The sequence below is a fragment of the Seriola dumerili genome, unplaced genomic scaffold (assembly GCF_002260705.1).
Source record: "Seriola dumerili isolate Sdu_G_001 unplaced genomic scaffold, Sdu_1.0 BDQW01002628.1, whole genome shotgun sequence".
Lineage (NCBI taxonomy): Eukaryota > Metazoa > Chordata > Actinopteri > Carangiformes > Carangidae > Seriola > Seriola dumerili.
In genome coordinates this window covers 313643-335195 of record NW_019176883.1, presented here as the reverse complement: position 1 = coordinate 335195, position 21553 = coordinate 313643, and the positions used below count along the sequence as shown (strand labels likewise).

The following is a 21553-nucleotide window of genomic DNA, read 5'->3' as shown; positions in this document are numbered from 1 at the left end:
GTATCAGCCTCCATTATCACTAAAGGAAGAGACGTGTCGTGTAAACAACTCAAACTATTCCTTTCATGACCGCGTCACAGCTCTGACAGGACCCTGACAGCGAACTCTGCTTTACCCGCACACTGATGCTCCAACCTGAAACCCTCTCTGGGGCTAAAGTCAGATCCGTCTGGGGGGCAGAAGGGGCAGTATAAATAGCCCCGTGTCCCCTCTCAGGTTACCTCGCCACAGTCCAGGTTGAAATACCAAAAGACAGAGGGACACACTGACAGACAAAACACACACACACACACACACACACACACACCACAGAGTCATGCAGGACTCTGGACGCTGTGTGCAGACAGCGTTTAGAGAGGAATGATATTAGTCAGTGTGGTGTGTTCTCTTTGTGCTATTAGCATAACGCTGCAGTGTGTGATTACACAGAAAGGGAGGTTCACTTCCTGTGAGTAATGATGAGTCGTGTCTCATCATACACACTGTCTCCCTCTGAGGCTCTGATGCGAACCTCGAAGAATTTCTATGACTAAACTGAAACAGTTTAAGTTTTATCAGCAGGATCATAAACTGACAGTTTCAATTACAAGAGACTCGTAATATGTTTGTCTCACATGCAAAACATTTTTTCTGATGTGGATAAATGAGGACAGCAGTTCTCAAAGCGGCGTCAGGAGAGTTATTATCACTATAACTGCATCCATAAGTAACACAATGACATAATGGATGATTATTTTGATCATGGGTCTCACACACTTTCTGTAATTAAACATTTAAAAGTAACGATCTTATCAGACGGGGGTCCAGAGTCGAATTTGTGTCAGTTTCGAGGAATTGACGTGAAAAAGTTGGAGAACCACTAAATTAGGAAATCCTGCACAGTTCGGGAAATAAAGCATCGTTTATTAGAGGAGAATTTTATGGCTTAATTGTGATGGTCTAATTACAGTTTTGAATCAAGAGTCTTGGTCCATTTTTTTTCCAACTATCACTCAGTTATTATAACATTTTACAGTAAATGGCTTCACACTCACAGCGTTTTTCTACAACATACACAGAGGACACACTGGGGTTCAGTATGTTCACTTCGACATGCAGACTGGAGGAGCCGGGGATCGAACCATCGACCGTCTGATTAGTGGACGACCTGCTCTACCTCCTGAGCCACAGCTGCCCCTCTGTTACTGTGTTAAATGTGGAGATACTGGGACATGAAGTCCATCTGAGTTGAAAACAAAGGCGATTTGACACTAACTACACTGGCTCTGGTTTGAACCGCTGCACTTAATTAATCTGATTAAACTGGGGATTTGTTGAAAGCTGTCTGATCACCTGATTACTTGAATTACTTAATGGACTCCGTTGTAAAGGTACAGTCATAATAACCAGAGGTGGAAGAAGCACTGACATGTTTCAAGTATCAGTAGAACGATGTAAAAATAGTCAATTATAAGTAAAATTGTGTTTTATTTTCAGCAAAAAAAACCCTCAAAGTGTCAAAAGTAAAAGTACTGATAATTTGGAAGGGCCTCATCAATACATTAGAGATATTATTATTAATGTGCTGCATCAATATAGCACATTTTTAGTCTTAACGAGCGCTCAAAGCTCTTTACACTACGAGTCACATTCACACACCGATGATACGTCAGGGTTCAGTATTTCGCCCGAGGACACACAACACCACCGTTTTTATGCTCACCAGTGTATAAAGCTCGACTCTGGTGGGACTCGAACCCACAACCTTTGAATCACTTCCTGTGTGTTTGTCTAGAAGTCCAACGCGCTGTCCATTGCGCCACAGAGCCACATGTTCACTGACAGGCAGGTAGCGTCCTAATCTCGTCGAGGAACGAGCGGATTTCTATGTAAACTGATGTTTTTAAATCTTGATCTACGAAGCACAACACTTCCCTCTGACCTGAAGTGGAGTGAAAGTTTTAAGTAACATGAAACAGAAATATTTCCACCAGCGATAATAATGATAAAGAATGAGAATTTCCTGCAGCTTCTGAAAGTGTCTCACGTTTGTCCTTCAGCTCAGACATGAACCATCCAGCACGTCTGAAAACAACCAATGTTGAGTTCACATCCTTAATCATAGATCAATATATGTGTATATAACAGCTTTCTACTTTGTGGGTTTTGTGTTATTGGTAGACACATGAGTCTGTGTTGGTGTCCAGTTAACCTTTGCTTTCCCTGCCCACATGTGAACAATCCTTTACCTCTATAACAACAACAACAACAACAACAACCACAGGGGATCATTTTAGCAAAATTCTCCGCAGCGTCCGATCTAAGATCCGGCCATGCAGCGGACTGAAAGTCAGTTCATCTCTCCCTCTGGTTTCTTCGATATCTGCGTGCCTGAGCTCAGCGAAGCTCATTCTGTTAACTCATTAACACGGGAACCTGGGGCTGTTCTTCAAATCGATCTCGACCCCGCCGGATCTTATATGCTGCGTTTTCATCGACCATGCAGGAAGCTAATGGATTGATCTGCAGGTTAACTGTCAGTGTGCGGTCACTGGTTTCCTGTAACGTTTGTTCTACGGTGGAGAAAATGGAAATCCACAAGAAGCAGAAGCTGAGGCGCACATCGGCGCTACCAAAAACCCAGAGCATCCAAACCAGCAGAGTGAATTATGGGAAATGCGCTACCTTGCGACAGGCGGACCGGCTGCGTGACCTGGAGCCCATCGATGGCGCACAGATTCCCGCAGGGGTGCAGCGTGATGACCCCCGACCTGTTCTCGATGTAGCAGTGCTGGGCAGCCACCCCGGGGCCCTGGATGCTGATGTCCATGGAACCATGACCCAGAGTGGTCCGGCCTGGGGAGGGAGACGGAGTTAGACTCAAACCTGATGCGCTGCAGTGAGCGATAATATTCAAACACAGGAGTGTTCACACACCTTCCACTTTCTGCAAAATGTATTAAAATCAAAAACTCTCATTTACTGAAATATTCGGACTTAATTCAGGACTTTGTAAAAGCTCCTTTGGCAGCAGTTACAGCTCTGAGTCTTGGCTGAGTCTCTCCCAGCTTTGCACACCTGGATCTGGGCAGGTGATCCCATTCTTCCTGACTGATCCTCTCAGACTCCGTCATGTTTGATGAGAAGCATCTGTGAGCCGCCACCTTCAGGTCTCTCCACAGATGTTCTCTGAGCTTTAGCTGGAATCACTCCAAACTTTAGAAAGTGTTTTATTCCCTTTGCCCTGATGTGCGCCTCACCACACAGGTCTACAGACTTCCTGGTTTGGTTTCTGTCCTGACATGCAGAGTGAACTGTGAGGCTTTTATACACACAGGTGTGTTTCCGATCAACTTCCAGACACATCTAATTAAAGCAAACAGGAAGCACCTGAACTTTTGTAAATGAGAGATTTGAGTTTTGTGTATTTAATATTAAACCTACAACACAATCAACTCTATTGAATAACGTTTGCAAAAAGTGAAGGGCTCCAAATACTTCCTGCTGCCACTGGGTATTGTGGAATTGATCAGTAATGTACCGGTCACTTATGGGGAATATTAAGTTGAATTAGACTTGAATTAATTTGATTCATGACAGAGCTTATGTTTCCATGCAGCACTTGTTACTGTAATTATCACATGTATGGCAGTATGCCTGTTTTCAGGTTTAGTCATAATCATAATTATCAGAAGCAGCAGATTAGCTTTGGTCTCTGAAGTGAGTCGTAAAAATAAAATAAAATTCGATATTGTGAATTCCATAATAATGCTAGTATATCAAAAAACATGCAATGTAAACCTCTGCATTGCAACCTCACAGAACTTTAAATCATTTCTTTTGCAGACACCTGATACTAATAATCAGTGGATACAACAAACTTTGGCATTAACGGCCTTATTGTTGACTGATGCTTGATTGTAGCATATTTTAGGACAAAATTACCTGTGAATGAAAAATGATTTTGTTGTTTGCAACCTGAGAGCCAAGAAACTAAAAATGTGTGTAAACTTGTTGTAGCACAGGCTGCTGCTCATTCAGGTGAAACTCCTCTCCTCTCTCACCTGCTCTGTGAGGAACAGTCAGAGATCAATATTGACTTTAATCAGACAAATGACTCAACCTCAAACACAGACACACACCTGATCTGAGCCTCAACATGAGACACACACACACACACACACACACACACACCAGGGGTAATCTCCCTGCATACCAGCCTGCAGACACACAGACACACAGAGGAAGGCCAGCAGACACTCAGGTACCGACAGACAGAAAGGGAATCACACAGACGGGCAGAGCAGAGGTCAAAAGGTCACGAGACAGATTTACAAGATGAAACCTGCCCTGGTCGGACAAAGAGACAAACACCAAAGATATATCCAGAGGAGATAACAGGGTCAGACCACCAGAGATGAAGAGTGTGTGTGTGTTGTTGTGGTTCCATGTAAAAAATAATAATAATAATAATAAATACCACAATAAAAAGACAACAATTAATTAGGCTTGGAAGAATATGATAATATATATAAATATGAATATATTTTAAGCCTTTTTCCATAGTAAATGAGGTCGTCAGCTGTTGCATCAGCGTCTGTGCAGCTGACTGCTGTGTTGCTGCGGAAGCAGCTGTCTCACCCTCAGGCAGGGGCAGCAAGGTGATGGCGGTGCTCAGGCGTCCACTACCCAGGCTGACCAGGTGGGGGCGCTCCGCCTGGAACTTCAGCCCCTTCCCACTCTCGATTAGGTCCAGCGGGGTGCTCTGCAGAAGAGGTCAAAGGTCATATACATATATACATATATCTAAACCATGACCTATAAATTAGATTTTAGTTTGAAAAGGATTATTTGCAACACGTTTGTCTTAATTTTTATCTAATTTAAATATTTGTGGAATGTGTGGTGTTTTATAATCACAGACGGGGATTTTTACTGTTATAAATGACTTTTTTGTATGTTTTCATTTGCATTTTAGAACCATTTAGTGTTGGAGTTTTACTTTAAAACAAACAGCAAATTGTATTATCTATTTTTAAAAAGCCATAAGTGTGATGAAATAAGCTGTAAGTGAAAATGTCAGTCACAGCTTTGCAGACGTTGCAACACACTGTGTGTAATGTGATAAAGTATCTACACCTCCGAACCTAAAGAGGTCACATCCTCCGTCTTCATCTGCGCCGCTACAGTGCGTCTGGACTATAAATGGCTCGCCATGAATGGGACCCAATAGACAATCATTTCCTGTCCATTAGCTGAACTAATTGGCTCAGCGTGACACAAAAAAAAAAAAAAAAGTGAATATGTAGCATCACAGAAGAGCCGCAGACGTGACATCAGCTCATCTTCTCTGCAGAGAGAGAGAGAGAGAGAGAGGTTCACCCTCCACTACAGGGGGAAGACAGAGTCTGACTGTCTCCAGCACGGGAGGCCATTTCCATCGCTGGCTGTTTACATATTCCTCTACACACTGAGGGAAGTGTGTGTGTGTCTTTGTGTGTGTGTGTGTGTGTGTGTGTATATGTGTGTCTTCTCCCCTCCCCTTCGCCTCGACCGTGTGCTGTCGGCTCAGTAAGGGGGAAGGGATGTCGCCATAGCAACTGCACTCTGCAATTAAGAAACATGAAGCTCCTGGAGGGGTGTTCAGCGAGCTAACTTGCGACGAGCACAGCGACGCCTGAACCCGGTCTTCTTATTGTTAAACTGCTCCCAACGCACATGTGGCAAATACATCTTTACTGCTGTGTTTTCCCTCCCGGAGTTTCACCTTCTGCTTTCACATAATAAAGCGAATGAGTTCTCCTGTTGGGTCACATCCATTATTCTTTAATGCACAAGACCGGGAACCTGAAGCTGAAGCAGAATTCAGTTTATCATTGATTTGATTGTGATTTTTTTCTCCTGTGGCATGTCAGAGTGTTGCAGCATCGGTTCCCAACCTTTACTTTTTTTTTGGTTTATGACGTTTTTAAATTGTCATAAACTACCTGAGTCTCTGAGCTGCAAGCAGACAGACGTTCCTGTGTCAGAATTTTCTTATTTGAATAGTTGTTCGAGGCCTGAACGTGTAAATCTATTTGCAATTTATAAAAAAAAGATTTTTTCCATATTGTCATCTGTGTAGCTGAATCCTGACCCCTCAGATTTATTCTGCGTCCCCTCAGGTGCCCCCGATCCCCAGGTTGGGAACCTCTCCGACTTACAGTTAATTTCCAACCTGCTTGATTGATTAATTGTACATCAGAAACAGGAATACATCATCGTCACAGGCCCCCGTCTTGATTAAGCGTCAGTAGATATCCAGAGTGCTGTGTTGTTAGGCTTTGATGATTCATTAAACAGACATTTGATTGTACTTGAGAAGCACTTGTTAAAAGCTCTTCAAGAGTTCATGAACTCTGGGCGTGGGGTCACTCACTGACGTTTTTTTTAAAACCAGCGGCATCTTTTTGTCCCATTTTTTGAGCCTTTACATTTTCTTATTTACAAACTGTACGCGATCATTGACTCAGCCTCTCTCTTTGCTGGCCGTGTGAGTCCTAATAGGATTATCTGATTGTCGGTGGAGTGGGGTCAACGCTAAGAGGATTGCTGAGATAGAGGCTGGCTGGGGAGCACTGGGAGGCTTACTGGGAGTGATGGGAGGAGAGGGGAGGAGAGGTGCCAGCGGGGCAACGCTGCAGGATTCAAACCGCCTCATCTGCTGTGTGCTGCTGCTCCCATGTGGTGCATCAACAGCTTCTCTCTCTCTCTCTCTCAGTCGTTACATACAGACTGTGCACGGTCATGTATAATGCATGGATCCAAATTTGCATGCATGGAAAACACAGTGTGTCTCCTACACATGAAAATTAAATGTATTTACTGACTTTCTGTGCATCTAATTTATTCATCATGAGGTTTGTGCATGTTTTACTTTTTCTGCCTTCTGCATTATTTCTTTATCTTATATCTTAAGTTATATATTTTCTATATTTCTTTTATTAATTTTTATTCATCAAGACAGATTTGAAACATAATCACAAACAGTCCATGACAAAGTTCCTTCCTCATCGTTTAAAAAGAAGAAAAGGCGGGAAAAATAAATTGCAAATAAGTTAAAATAAATATGAGAAACATATGAAACTTCTTGACGTCAGTGCTGGACAGAAGCCACGCCCCCACAGCAGGTTAACTTCCTGTCTTAAACTGAACCAAGCAATTTACAAAGAACTGGTGTTTATAACAAATGATTAATAACGAAGATTCAATTTGCAGAATAAAATATAACGTACAGAATTAGTTCTAATAAAAAGTTTTCCAATCAAACTCATAACAGAGATAAAGATAAAAACTGTACACAAAAGAACATCCCACGTTTCTGCTGTTTAAATATATTAAGATAATATAATAATCCCATGTAAAGCTGCTCTATTACTTGCCTTCACGCTGTATATACTTCGACAGTGTCGTCTAATTGTGGGGGGTTGAGTTTCTAACCATAATTTTCTTTGTAATTAACTTTGTTTTTCATTTTCAATCATACATTTCTACTTTCTTGTTTAACATGAACTTTTCTTTTCCTTTTGTCCCAGTTTCCCTGTGAGAATTATTAAAGTTTAATCTCAGCTTGTTTTATGTCTAACTGCCACACACACACACACACACACACACACACACACACACACACACACACACACACACACACACACACACACACACACACACACACACACACACACACACACACACAGCCCACCCCCTTAATGCCTGATAGGATTGTCTGACCCAGCGGGTGGGAAGCGAGACGTCCAATCTGCGGCTCTGTCTAATTACTGACTCTGTCTGAAGATTCCTGCTTTACAACACACACATGGACATACGCTGTCAGGACGCGTCGCGGCGCCGGCGGCGCTGCCTGACCCGACCTCCTGCCTCTTCACTCACTCGGCTCTGTGTCTCTGTGTTCATCGTCCACTCAGAGTTTTAGAGCCAAAAGTCTGTGAGAGCAGCCGACGTGGTGACATTTAACGTCAATGGATACAGTTATCAGAAGAAGAGAGCACTCACTGTGTGTGTGTGTGTGTGTGTGTGTGTGTGTGTGTGTGTGTGAATGGACACACACTGGAAACATGCAACAACACTGATGACATATGACAGGGTTTTTCTGTGAAGGCTGCCAAGTTGAGAACAATAAGGCCTCTGGCTCTTTCCCCTCTCTCTCTCTCTCTCTCTCTCTCTCTCAACCCTTTTCCATCCCCCACCTACCAAAAACACACACATACACATTAAACACACTCACCTGTAACACCTGGTGGGTTTGCCGTCCACACTCGGGCATGTTCCTGTTCAGACGGTCCATGTCCTCTGAGTTGTCCACGTCTCCCTGCGACACATGAAGATCCTGAGGGAGGGGGGAGACGACATCATCAAAATGAGTAACAAATTTCGTCATGGGTGACTTCACCTCCACAGGAAAATAATTATTATTAGTGTCAAAATCTTGTGTGTTTTGTGTTTTCATTGTCAGCGTCTGGTTACATCAGAATTAAGTCGAAAAGTTTTTAAAAATGTCACAAACTCAGTTTTTCCACAATAATTTAATAAAGTTGAACCATATTTAGTGGGAATCCCCCTCCACACTCAGCATAGACACTAATATGTTGAGGTGTGACTCATTAGTTTCATACTGTCAGCACGCACGCACACACACACACACACACACGCACACACACACACGCACACACACGCACAACAGATGGTATTTAGCAACACACTGAGGAAGTAACACACACACAAATGCATTTAAATCTCTTGGTAGTTGACACATTCCCTGGAAATCAGCCACCTTGGCTGCTCTCTTGCCTCTCAGTCACTATGAAAACACACACACACACACACACACACACACACACACGGTGCCCAAATCCCACAAATTCCTCCCTACTTACTAATTTTTTTGGGTATTTCCATCAACTCAGCACAGAACAAATGGCTATAAATACATCCCATGTCTATATTAGTGCATGTGTAAAGTGGATTCAGTATAAGGGAGAATATATGTGAGAAAACACTTCATCTTGCGGTTGTGAGGAAGCACAGAAAACCACACAGATAGGTAAAAAAACACAACACATAATTATATAGCAATCACAGAGAAGCAGAGTGTACCCGCAGTCATTTGCATGCCTAAAATGTTGTGCAGCGGGGACGGAAAATGTGGTTCTGATGAGCTTCACCCTCAGGATAACAAAACACTGCTGCAGTATCATCATGTTTGCTCTTCTGACAGACCCGTGAAATGATATTCAGCAGAGTCAGCCTGAAGCCAGCCTCTAACAGTAAATCACAAAACAGCCAGAAAATAAAAATAAATGTTGAAGAATTCCGTCTGCAAAACTCCTTAATGCAATAAGAAACTCTCAACTGAGCCAGGAGGGGAAAGAAACTGTTTCCCCTGCTCAGGTTTTCACAATTTCATCCAGTGGTTTTAAACGGCAACCTGCACGTTGTTGTCTCTGAATGTGAAAATTACCTTTCTCCAATTGTCCAGCAAATGCATCGCCTCCATGGCACAGAGCTGCTCCTGGGTCTCAATCCTATCAGGGTGAACTTGATTGAGCAGGACACCTCTAACGCTGCCTTCAATTCAACACAACACAACACAATTTCTCCAGTGCAGCTTCTTTCCACCAAACACAGATTGTCTCTTTGTCTTGATCTGCGTCTTTTTGTCTCAAGCCGTATCCTCTACAAACTCCCATTCAGGAGGTGGACCTGTTGCTGCTTGCTCCACTAAACTAAGACCTACATTCCTGACTGGCAGCACCTAAGTCCCAGATAACAGAGTATGTGTGTGTGTGTGTGTGTGTGTGTGTGTTTAAGGCGTGATCAAAAGCGAGAAGGAGAGGAAGAGAGGAAGAGAGGATGAGAGAGTGATGAGTGAAATGATTTGATAAAAAATAAAGTGATGAAGCAGGAAGAAGAAGCTCGGCTGTTATACACAATGCTAATGTCCCATGATGCTTGACTGAACAAGCCTCCATGAATAAACCATCAGCAGTATAATGTATACAGCAGGTCTTCACCAGTAGAAAGACGGGAGCAGGTGAACAGATAAAGAGCTAAGTGTTGCTTTACATCATCAATCAGATAATATTAGACAGTGTCCTATTGATGACACGGTTAAAACGCTGCCTGTGTGTCAGTGAGTCAGTGGCTCTGTGGCGCAACGGACAGCGCATTGGACTTCTAGATAAACACAGAAGAAGTGATTCAAAGGTTGTGGGTTCGAGTCCCACCAGAGTCGAGCTTTATACACTGGTGAGCATAAAAACGGTGGTGTTGTGTGTCCTCGGGCGAAATACTGAACCCTGACGTATCATCGGTGTGTGTGAAGGTGACTCGTAGTGTAAAGAGCTTTAATGTGCTTTATAAATGCAGCACATTAATAATAATATCTCGAACATAATGATGATGAGTCTAATTCTCTGAAAGGGGCCGTCCTAAGTTATGAGTACTTTAACTTTTGACACTTTGAGGGTATTTTGCTGATTATAAAATAGATTTTAAAAACAGAACTTTAACTTGTAATTCACTATTTTTACATTGTTCTATTGATACTTTTATTTACAGTGAGTAAAACATCTCAGTTCCTCTTCCACATCGAGCTTTACACATCAGTGAGCATAAAAACTGACCGAGTCACCTAATGCAACAAAGGCTGTGTCTCACATTCAGCCAGCTCGTGGACAGCTGTAGCTCAGGAGGCAGAGCAGCTGGTCCACTGATCGGAGGGTCGGCGGTTCGATCCCTGGATACGTCTCCCCCATGTATCGTCAATGTGTGTAATAGAAAAAAGTGATGACTAACTGGATGAATGTGGCTTGTAAAGTAAAGCACTTTCAGTGGTTGATAAGACTAGAAAAGCACAATATAAATGTAGATGATTTAATGTCAAAATCTATTCATCTCGATACGACAGCCTTCAGTTTTGTACAACTGCAAAATCACATTTCTCCTTTGCTAAACTCCTCACACAGAGAGACTGTGTGCTCCATGCAGCTCAGCACAGCAGTTACTCTCACATCCAGGACGCACTAATGCAACAAAAACACTGTCTCTTGATCCAAACTTGTGCCACAACACGGACGACATTTCCCTCCCAACAAGAAAACTTTGTCACTCATTACACCTAAATGACAGGTGACATTACAATATGGATCACTACTGTCTTTGACGCATCTGTTTTTCATTTACTGTATTTATTTGGCATGAACCGAGAATCCATTAGAACAGAAAGAAATCGGAGAAATGTGTCAGAAATACTGCAATAGGCTTAAACACAGTAATTCCAAGTGCACAAAATGAAACTAATCTATTCCCAGCAATGCAACAGCAACAATAGATATCCAGCACAGAATAGCTACAGACATCAGCAGCTCTAGTCGACCCTGTTTTTTGTGTTTGGCCACAAGTTCTCAACCACATCACAGTCTTTGTCCTCTCTTACAATTCCCTATGTCCAAAGAGGACATCTGATCATGTGGCTGGTGGAAAAATTTCCACCTCTGTGAGGAAAAGAATTCTTCTGTGGGTTTGAGGAATGGAGAGTAAGGTGGAAGGAAAAGTGAGAACATCCTGGGATGAACTGTAAACAAATCTGTAACTGGAAGAAAACAGTGAAACGCCACGTCTTCCCATACCATAAAAAAAAACAAACCTTCTGGATCCAGCCTCACTTATTTCCCTTTCCTCACCAGGTATAGTAATAACATAATTTCTAAGAGACAGTTGTGGTATACTCCCAACCTTTTAGCTTGTGACTCTTTAAAGTCTGACTAAGAGCTGTGAGCACTTAAGAGTAAAGAAGGACTTTTAACTTGACATGTTGTTTAATTTCAATCACTTGGAGGCCTGAAGAGATAAAACTATCCACAAGAAAGAAGAGATAAAAGTTTAAAACAAACAATTTTATGGAGCTTAAATATGCTTTTGTTCTTCTTAGCTATCTAATCTTGTGACGCCTTGAGGGCTTCTGACCCCCAGGTTGGGAACCGCTCTAGGAAATACTTACAGCAGCACTGCATGTTGGACTAACAATAAACTACAGCGCTCATGTTCAGGATAATGAAGGGACATGTGGCAAAGAGAAATAATATATGAGACTGTAGATACACACATAATACTAGGGGATCAGTTCATTCTTGGTTTTGGGTTTTTCATGGGATTTGTTGACAATAAGCAAAGTATAAAATATCTCCAGATTTTTCTAATAAGAACAACCAAACTTTGTAACCAGATACGGATATTAGCCAATAGAAGATTATTTGATGATGTAAATGTTTTAAATCCAGTATAATCTGATATCAAACTTAACTCAAGTTTAGTTAAACAGCTAGCAGTTAATCCAAACAGATAGCTACAGATTCTTTCAACCAAAAGACCCACATGAAGAAGCAAAAGTAGTAGAAGTAAAAGTGGTTAATATTATGAAACATAACAGTCTTGCTTTTGAAAATGAAATAACGTTAGCCAACTAGGTACTGTATCTTAGGTAATTAGCCTGGAACACAATGTAACCTCAGGCTATCTATGTGAGCTAGTTAGCCTAGCTGACCCTCTAACCTCAAACTAGCCACATTAGCCTACTCTAGCTATTTAAGTGAGCTAGTTAGCCTAGCGGACCCTCTAACTTCTAACTATCCGCAGCGTAATGTAACTATTTAAGTGAGCTAGTTAGTCTATAGCAGACCCTCTAACCTCAAACTAGTCACATTAGCCTAATGTAGCTATTTAAGTGAGCTAGTTAGCCTAGCGGACCCTCTAACCTAAAACTAGCCACGTTAGCATACTGTAGCTATTCAAGTGAGCTAGTTAGCCTAGCAGACCCTGGCTGAATGGTGAGCCTCTAACCTCAAACTAGCCACATTAGCATACTGTAGCTAAGCTAGTTAGCCTGTTTATTCTCAAGCTTCTGAAAATAAAAACGGTGAGGGAAGGATAAATAACTTCTTGGCTTTCACACTTTCTCTTTATATTTTGGTAAGAATTCTTTGCTGTTGAATTCAATTTTCTCAAACTTTTTGTGCTCCTTAGAGTATGTGTGTTTGTTCTCACCACATCAAAGCCCAGTGCTGTCAGTCTGTGGGGGGACATCAGCTTTTCTTTCTCTCAGATCCACAAACTCTCACTGGGCACACAAAGACCTCTCAATCTCCATTTCTTTCTTTCTTTCTTTCTTTCTTTCTTTCTTTCTTTCCCTCCCTCTCCTCCTCTCATGCCAGGGCAGAAAGGCTGGCATTGTTTTCTGTTGAGCAGGCATGGATCTCTTCTCACACATGAGGGAATCTTTTTTTTTTTTTTTTGATGGGGTTATGAAAGCGAGGGCGGCTCACCATTTAGCTGGAATGCAAAATGTAGAGGGGAGGGAAGTGGGACAGTCTGCCAACTACATGGAGGATAAAAATGTAAGATGGGCTGACGATAGAGAGATGATAGAAAGAGAAAAAGAAGGTGCAGCTACAGACAGGTTTTGCTTTGAAAGTCTGATCTTATTCCGTGGACAAATCAGAAGAATTTAATATCTTATAATTTATCTCTTTTTAATCCATTTAGGAAATGTTCTGTTAGATCTGAAAATCTACTATGTGATGATTTACTGTGCATTGATATTGCAATGCAAAATGACCAAAAAATGGGACTAAGCTGTAAAGTAAAGTTTGTCCTATTAGCATTTATGTTTCCACCCACTTGTTTTTATGTGTATTTTCAATTTGCACATAAAAAAAAAAAAAAAAACCCTGAATGTAAACACTGGAAATTTGAAATATTATATGGTCACATTACGGTTCAAAACGTACCTAAGACCAATAGCTTTTCTCTCTGAAAGGTCAAACTGTCACGGTTTGAAATTTAGGAACAAGTTGTGTTTAATGGAAGTTAACTAACAACTAACCATCACAGGATTGATCACGTGTTCAAAGATCTACAACATGATCAATCAATCAATCTGGCCTGAGAAAAGAAGCTGGCCTCCAACATGGCCGCAAGAGGATGGAGCCCGTCGCCTCAAACATCTAAACAGGAGCATGAATGACTGTAAGACAACTGAGAGGCCATGAAGAAGGAAGCAAAGGGCAGAGGAGAGATAGGAGGATGATGAAGGCAGGGTGATGAAGGAGGAATACGAGGACAGTAGAAGTTCTCTCTTGTTTCTATCTTGTCCAGCCAGCTGCCACCACACAGCTCCGCTCTCGTCTCCAGAGCTCTGATAATGAAGCCTGCTGGATAATCCTGCTACTGCAGGGACATCCATCTTTCTATCCCTCTACATTTCTCTCACTCTTCATGCCTTCGCTCCATCTTTCATTCTCTCTGACCTCGATGTTTCTTTTCACAGATACACACCCAGAAACTTTGGCGTCTTGACACTTTCTCAGTCCAGATCAAACTGAAACTGCACAACAAGTTATGAAGCAACATTACAAACAGAGGTAAATTGTAAATTGTAGCTAGGTATCAATAGTTTGCATGTGAGGCGTTCAGGGGACATCTGCAAATTGTAGTGTCTACCAATTGTCAACATGTGAGGCCTTTAGCAGACATCTATAAATTGTAGTGTCTTCCAGTAGTCTGCATGTGAGGTGTTTATGGGACATCTGTACATTTTAGCGCCTGCCAATATCTTAGTCTTACCCCGTAAAGTGCCTTGAGATAATGTATGTTATGATTAGGAGCTATACAAAGAAAATTGAATTGAATTGAATAGTCTGCATGTGACGCATTTAGAGGACATCTGTAAATTGTAGCGTCTGCCCATAGTCTGCATGTGGGGGTGTTCTTCAATGGGCTTCTTTGCCTGGGGCCCCTTACAGGATCGTCACTTATTATAAAGGACGAGTTTGCATGCACACTGTATGCAGCTCTGTTTTTAGAGGTTGATGTATGCTGCAATTCAGGTAAACATACTTATGAAAATTGCCACTTGGAGAGAAGTTTCAGGTTTCTTTAGTGGCATCACAGAGCCTTCCATTCAGGAAAGTGACTAAGAGTCTAAGAGATAAATTCTTGCTATTTCAGGGACTCTTGTATCTTTACGCTGCTCTGTTACTTAGTCTTTCTCTGCTGGATTTGGCCAAAGCCAAATGACACATTCTGCTTTTAGAGAGAAACCACAGAAATGCAGCAAACTTGCGCCGTGGGAAGAAGGGCGGATTCCACTACAGGTTCATTTTCAGACAAGAGTAGTAGTCCAAACCATATGCTGTACGTATATAAATCTGCAAATCCTAAGAGGTAAATTGTCTAAAACGTTGCTCTTGATAACACAAGATATCAGAGGTAAGTGCTTCTTTCAGCTGTATTTACACTCAGCTGAGAGCTGTAAACTAAAGGGAAGAGATGAGGTAAATGATTTGAATACAACATCATAACAACAACGACAAGATAGTTAAAACAATTCAAAACCTAACATAAATTATACAAGTCAGCTTTTATGGAACGCACATTCAGCTCAGGGTGGATTTATGGGAGTGAGGAGGAGGCAGAATCCTTCACACACACACAACACGACATATATGAAACCGCAGTCTGACAACACCCAGCAGACAGCCTGCATCTGCTCGGCTCTACAACACCCACAGACCCTCGTGGTTTGGTCATATTAACAAAACTAAAACCTCTCCCACCCAGTGCATGGTATTTATTCATTTTACAAAGATTGCCATGTATGGATAGAGAGAGTAAAGCACTTCAGGTCTGTAACAACCGTCACCGTCTTCAAATGAATACATGAAACAAACACAGATGCCATGTTTCTATCACGTTCTCCACATCTTTTCTGGCATTCCTTTCATTACTTTATCTCATTTCACACTGTTCTTCTGTCATGGTGGTTTTACTGGCACTGAACTGGAAAAATATGCACCACCAACTGTTTATCTTGATGCATCCAGCTCCAAATATTCACATAGCAGCCGTGAATGGAAACACACGTTAATTTACATGTTTTCATTCGGCTAATTTCTGGTTAAAATTTGCTTTAAAAGTACCGAAAGTCACAGTGAACCCTGGAGCAGTTTGAGCATGTCTTTCAACTTTTCTCCATTATTATTATTTTTTGTTACTATATATTATATAACAGATTGCATAAGAATCACTGCTTTTCAATCCAGTGGATGCATCTAAACCTAAACATGGCATTTACAAGCCGAGCGTGGATAGCTCTGGTTAGTGGCGCCCTCAGTTGTGGCGTCTCAGCGTCAAGAAACATCTGCTACAAAAACAACAGCAACGACTTTCTCTTTTGTGACACAAATAATGTGTTAGTCGTACTTTCCCCTCAAAATATGAACAAAGGCTTTCAGTTGATAGGAAAGAATTTGTGTATGCCTTTTTCTTAAAACGAAAAAACATATTTTCAGTTTCAGTGTCAACAATTTACATAATTCATGTCACACTAAAATGAGAATAAAATGAAATGAGTTTAGTTTGAGAACAAACAATGTAATTACATGCAATATGGGAACATTTCACACTAAACCTTTGTCTTTACGAAATACATTTGTACTCAGACAGATTCCCAGACTACACAAGAGTGTGTCAGCAACAGGAGGAAGTGTGAGACAGATAGAGGAAGAAGATGACATGTAGGGAGGCTTCATCCCGCAGTCTGAGTGTCACTATATGTAGACTTCCTGTACGGCGAGCTGAGCCAGGGACCATTTCCTGTCAGTGACACAGGCCAAGGTCTGGGTTGGCCTTTGGTGCAGGACAGGGCTGACCTCAGCTATAAACACCACTGATGTTTGCTATTATCACATCTGCTCAGACTTAGTTTTACTATTTGAGTTATGTTTGCAGTAAGAGGTTCAAATGGGACTGTAGTGGAAAAATACTACCTCCATCTGATGAACACAATTTTATATTTCTTCTCTTATAAAAATGTCATTTGCATGAGTTTGATGTATAATATTTCTTCTTCTCATGTAGATTTGTTTGTCTTTCAATATCTTTTAAAATACGCCTAATTGATTTCGTACAAAGAAAATTAAGCTTCAGTTAGCAAATGGTTAGCAAAGCTAACTTAGCTTAAAACTAAAACGTGTTGATGTTGCATTTTTGTATTGATTAAAAGAACAAGATAATGTGTTAACTCACCAGCGTTAGAAGTGTTGATGACTGAATTTTGTTACAGAGCCAGATTAGCTTTATCAAGTTGTTCTGGCTTTATAAACTTTATAAACTTTATAAAGTTATTCCTAAATGTTGGGAGAAAAAAAAAAGAGTGTATGAAGCTATATATAGATGGAGGCCACTTTGACTGTTTGCTACGGCCTGAGTTTAAATCAGGGCACCAGGTGCTGTTTAAATACTGGTATGAATGGATTCAGTTGTCTACAAAAGCAGCTGTCAATTCAGGGGTCAGATATACTCAATTTTTAAATTGAGATATGCTTTAGAAGCACACTGCCAAATCAAGTTCCAACCAGTGAATTATATACTGACTTTAAAACAGGAAAATCCTCCTGGATTCAACAGAAATACTTCACATAAACTCGTATTGAAGCCACGTCCTGAACTTGGCACCACAGAGAGGTGATTCATATTTACTGTTGTAAATAATGAACCTTTTGTTATGAATGATTATCTCTGTGCATTATAGTATTTTTCCACAGATAAGACTAAGCCTGAGGCCTTCACATTAAAATGCTAATCTATGCACAGTGAGATGCCAGCGCAGCCCTCATAGCCCAACAGCATGAGTAAACACAGATCCATTATTTTGGCTTGAAACACTGAGCACTGGAGAGACGCCATTATCAGCAGGAAGCTAAACACACCAGCTGCCTCGTCTCTGCGTCTCGTACAGACACACACACACACACACATACACACACAGACATATTGTACAGGAAATTAGAGGTTACCCAGGATTCAGTGGGAGAAAACAGGTGAGTAAAGTGAATCTCACCTTCCTCAATGACTACTGCTGAGATGCCCTTCAGAGAGGCGAGCGTTCGGCTTTCTAACAGGAGAAATCTGTGGTTGTGCAGGGCTGACGTGTCCTGATGAATGCAGGTTATGACACATAAACATACTGTAGGTAAACAGAGCAAATAGCAGGACATGACTATCTGCTGTTGTGTGTGTTTTTCATCAAAGCTGTGAAATTACCGGCGGCAGAGACGTGTGAAGCTGCAGCTCAGCAGTTTCAGAGGATCAGAGGGTTTGTCATTATCAGATTATTGTCTCCAGTGACAGTAGAAATTACACCTCAAAGCCCCTCACGAGGGAAGACTTGTTGTCATCATCCAAACCACTGTTATCCAGCGACTTCACTGAGCTGGAGCCACAGGCAGAGATGACTCAATGTTTCTCTGAGTGCCTCATTACTCAAGAGAAGGAGTGGAAACAGCTATAAAATATGATGTTTTTACTTTTTGAAAAGAAACCCCGCCCCCCTTCAAACACAAAAACAGACCCCTAATATTTCTGCTCTTCCAGTGAGTTGCTAATAATAAGTTGAGAACAGTTTACTCCACTCAAAACACAATCAAATAGCCCTATAATGAAGAATGAGTATTTCAAAATAAAAGCATTGACTTCAAGTGGCATGTTCCTTGAATTCCTCTGCGTTGAAGCTAATCAATCCACACAGACTAATCTCAGCTGCAGTCCAGCACTAACAATGAAGGTGAGTGTGCTGCTGCAAAAAGCTCGGAGCCCAGGACTAATGATGTCGTGATAAGAACGAAGGTGATGAGGAATACGACCGGCTTCAACAGTCACAGCAGACATGTATCATCAGGAGGGATCAGCTGGGATACTGAACACTCTGCTCAGGCCCAAGAAGCTGGTAATTAATAACCAGACTGGGATTCGGGCTTTTCCAGGAACTCCTAAATTATTGAGTCCGCTCCTGCTCGTGGCACCAATTTAATCCCAAATCAACAGGTTGAATCCTGAAGCCAGCGCCGACATGTTTAAAGCAGCTATTCCTCCAATGGCCACGAGATGTTTCATCCAGTCCAATGAAAAAGTTTCCGCTCCTTCCTCTCTCTAAAAGAGTCAGTTGATGTTGAAGGTAAAACTTTCTCCACATTAAAATGTCTAAAAACAATCAGACGTTGAACTACATATTTCAACCTGATGAAGATTTTCAGTCATTGGACGTCTGGATCTTAAGTTACCAGAGAAACAAGCTGAGCAGATGTGAGTGGCAGCTCGTCTCCCTGACGTCATGTGTTCGCCAAATAGCATCGGAGGAATGCGGATTTTTAACATCAAGCTGCTTTGATTGAGAGACCTGCAGCAGCAGAAGTTACAAACTGTGCGTTTAAAGCTGCACTAATCAATATTTTATACGAATGATCGATGAAATGACCGTCGCCCATGTGATGTGAAGAACTCTGCAGTTCCCCTTTAGCTCCTCTGAGCGTTTTAGCTTCATTGTTTTGGTTTTTACGTCTCACAACTTCACTGTTGTTCAGCTTCACCACTCACCAGCCTCCTTATAGCTGAGTTAGCAACGAGCTAATGAACATGGTGGAGCTTTTAGCAGCTAAAGAGCCAGATATTTTTTCTCAGCTGCTGATAAAGACCAAAGCTATAAGCTAAAAGCAGAGTGAAATATCGGAGTCTAAGTGAATGCTAACGTTGCTTCATGTAAACAGGCAGCTGCTTGCTAACATCTTAGCGGTAGAGATATTGATTAATGCTGCTTTAATGTCTCAACAGTTGATTGAATATTTGGGCAATTGGTGGCTTTAAGGTGAGTAAGTTTTGGGGCCTGTCTGTTTCGTGGGCAGGTGTCTCAGTCTTTCACAGCCGGCTGAGGTGATTGGTTGCAGCTCCAAACTCCCTTCAGAAACAGCTGTTTTGGTTGGTGACACACACACACACACAGAGAGACATGATCAGTGATCCACCACCAGAGGCTTCACGGTGTTTGGGCTGATTTGTCATTCAGGCATCACAAAGAACTGAAGGGGTTGAAAACATCTGGAGCACCTCGGTGAGAGTGAACGTCAGCTGTCACGTCTACAGCAGCTCCTGAGCCAGGGTGGGGTGGGGGGTCGGGGTGGGGACTGTACGGGGGGAGAAACCAGCGGGACGGGGGAATGAGAGCGTGGTATTCCATTGCTCAGTGGTTCCGTTGACTTTTGGCTCAGTGTTTCCCAAAGACGTGGAGCTGGACAGGCATTCCAGCCCTGCGGGTACAAAGAGGCTCTTTCAACAGCAGTAATCCTCTGGAGGAGGAGCAGGAACGCTGCTGGCCCGCCGCTGCGTACTGGACTACAGGAGCCTCACTGTAAGGCTCACATACACTGCAGGGCCACAACACACCCGAGGGGACAGGGACATGTGATCGTGGGTATTAAGGACAGGCAGGTATGTATATATGAGGCTTTTATCAAACAGTGGGTATCGGTTTCACATCAGAGGTGGTGTCCAGTTAGTTTTACAATCAGTCATTAAAGGTGTTGTGTGTGACGTTTCCATCCAGGTGTGAAAGAATATGTTGTTTTATCGCTTAGATTTCAACCCAGTCTCAAATAAAAGTGTAGAATCAATTAATATTAGATGTTTTATTTTATGTTTCTGCATTAAAAATAAATTGATTGATTAAGGTGATGGTTACAGGTTTGGTTCATTTAATTAGTATTTAGGCAGCATCGGTAATCTAATATACAGTAATATGCAAAAAAAAACATGTTTTGTTGATTATTGGAGTGAAACAAAGTAAATACAAACAGAATTTATTGTATTTACTTTCAAAAATTAAGAAAGGAAAATGTAATTTGGCAAAATCTCTGCAATTGTTTTGTAAAAGTGTTCAATAATCTCTAACTGGACGGTTTTCATTATCAGAAACTGACTGATTTAGTGTCATTGATACACCAAATCTCATCACTGGATGTTAACACCATCACGTGTGTATTAGAATCAACCAATACAGTATTAATCAAGTTCAACACTAAATATTAAATTAGAAAAACTCAACTTCTATTATACAGGAGTAAAATAGACGAACATTAATAAAAGACTAATATAGATTATAAAAGTTTGCTGCAGCTTCTCATGACTTTAGTTTTTAGTCTGAATGTTGTTAGAACAGATTCGCTGATGAGACGACATCTTCCTGTTTGTATCCAAACAAACACGACAGCATGTTTCTCTCCTGCAGCAGCTGGAAGAAGCAGCTTTAACTTTAACATTCAGACACACACATACATCCACAGTGTCACTCACCCTCCCTCTCTCTCTCTCTGTCTCTCTCTCTCTCTCCTCTCTCCTCTCCGATGCTCCTCAACCTTCAGCTCATTCAAACAAAAGCCTTAAAATCCATCCTGCGTCCGTATTCCCATGCTCCCAAAAAATCCACCCGGCTCGGTCGTTTTGTAGGAATGAACATGAACTATGAAAAGAAGGGAGTGACGGGGAGTAGGTGGAGGCTNATTCCCATGCTCCCAAAAAATCCACCCGGCTCGGTCGTTTTGTAGGAATGAACATGAACTATGAAAAGAAGGGAGTGACGGGGAGTAGGTGGAGGCTGGGGAGGGGAGGGGTGGGGAGGGAGGGAAGGGAAATG

The 21553-nt window shown here is 41.7% G+C and overlaps 1 protein-coding gene and 2 non-coding genes across 3 annotated transcripts in view; 1 reads left to right on the top strand and 2 right to left on the bottom strand.

Annotated features, from left to right (window-relative positions):
• The window catches only part of phldb1 (pleckstrin homology like domain family B member 1), an 88937-nt gene extending 78147 nt beyond the window's left edge, over positions 1-10790 (bottom strand). Inside the window, exons 1-5 of the mRNA XM_022769295.1 lie at positions 10712-10790; positions 9494-9600; positions 8261-8362; positions 4621-4744; positions 2665-2835 (exon numbers count right to left, since the gene is read on the bottom strand). Of these exons, the coding sequence (XP_022625016.1) occupies positions 2665-2835; positions 4621-4744; positions 8261-8362; positions 9494-9600; positions 10712-10790 (583 nt within the window). The remainder of the gene's footprint in view (positions 1-2664; positions 2836-4620; positions 4745-8260; positions 8363-9493; positions 9601-10711) is intronic.
• Positions 1717-1808, bottom strand: trnar-ucu. The gene is given in 2 exon segments: positions 1717-1752; positions 1772-1808. It is a non-coding gene; the product is annotated as a tRNA-Arg (tRNA).
• Positions 10176-10267, top strand: trnar-ucu. The gene is given in 2 exon segments: positions 10176-10212; positions 10232-10267. It is a non-coding gene; the product is annotated as a tRNA-Arg (tRNA).
• Positions 10791-21553: the final 10763 nt, after the last annotated feature.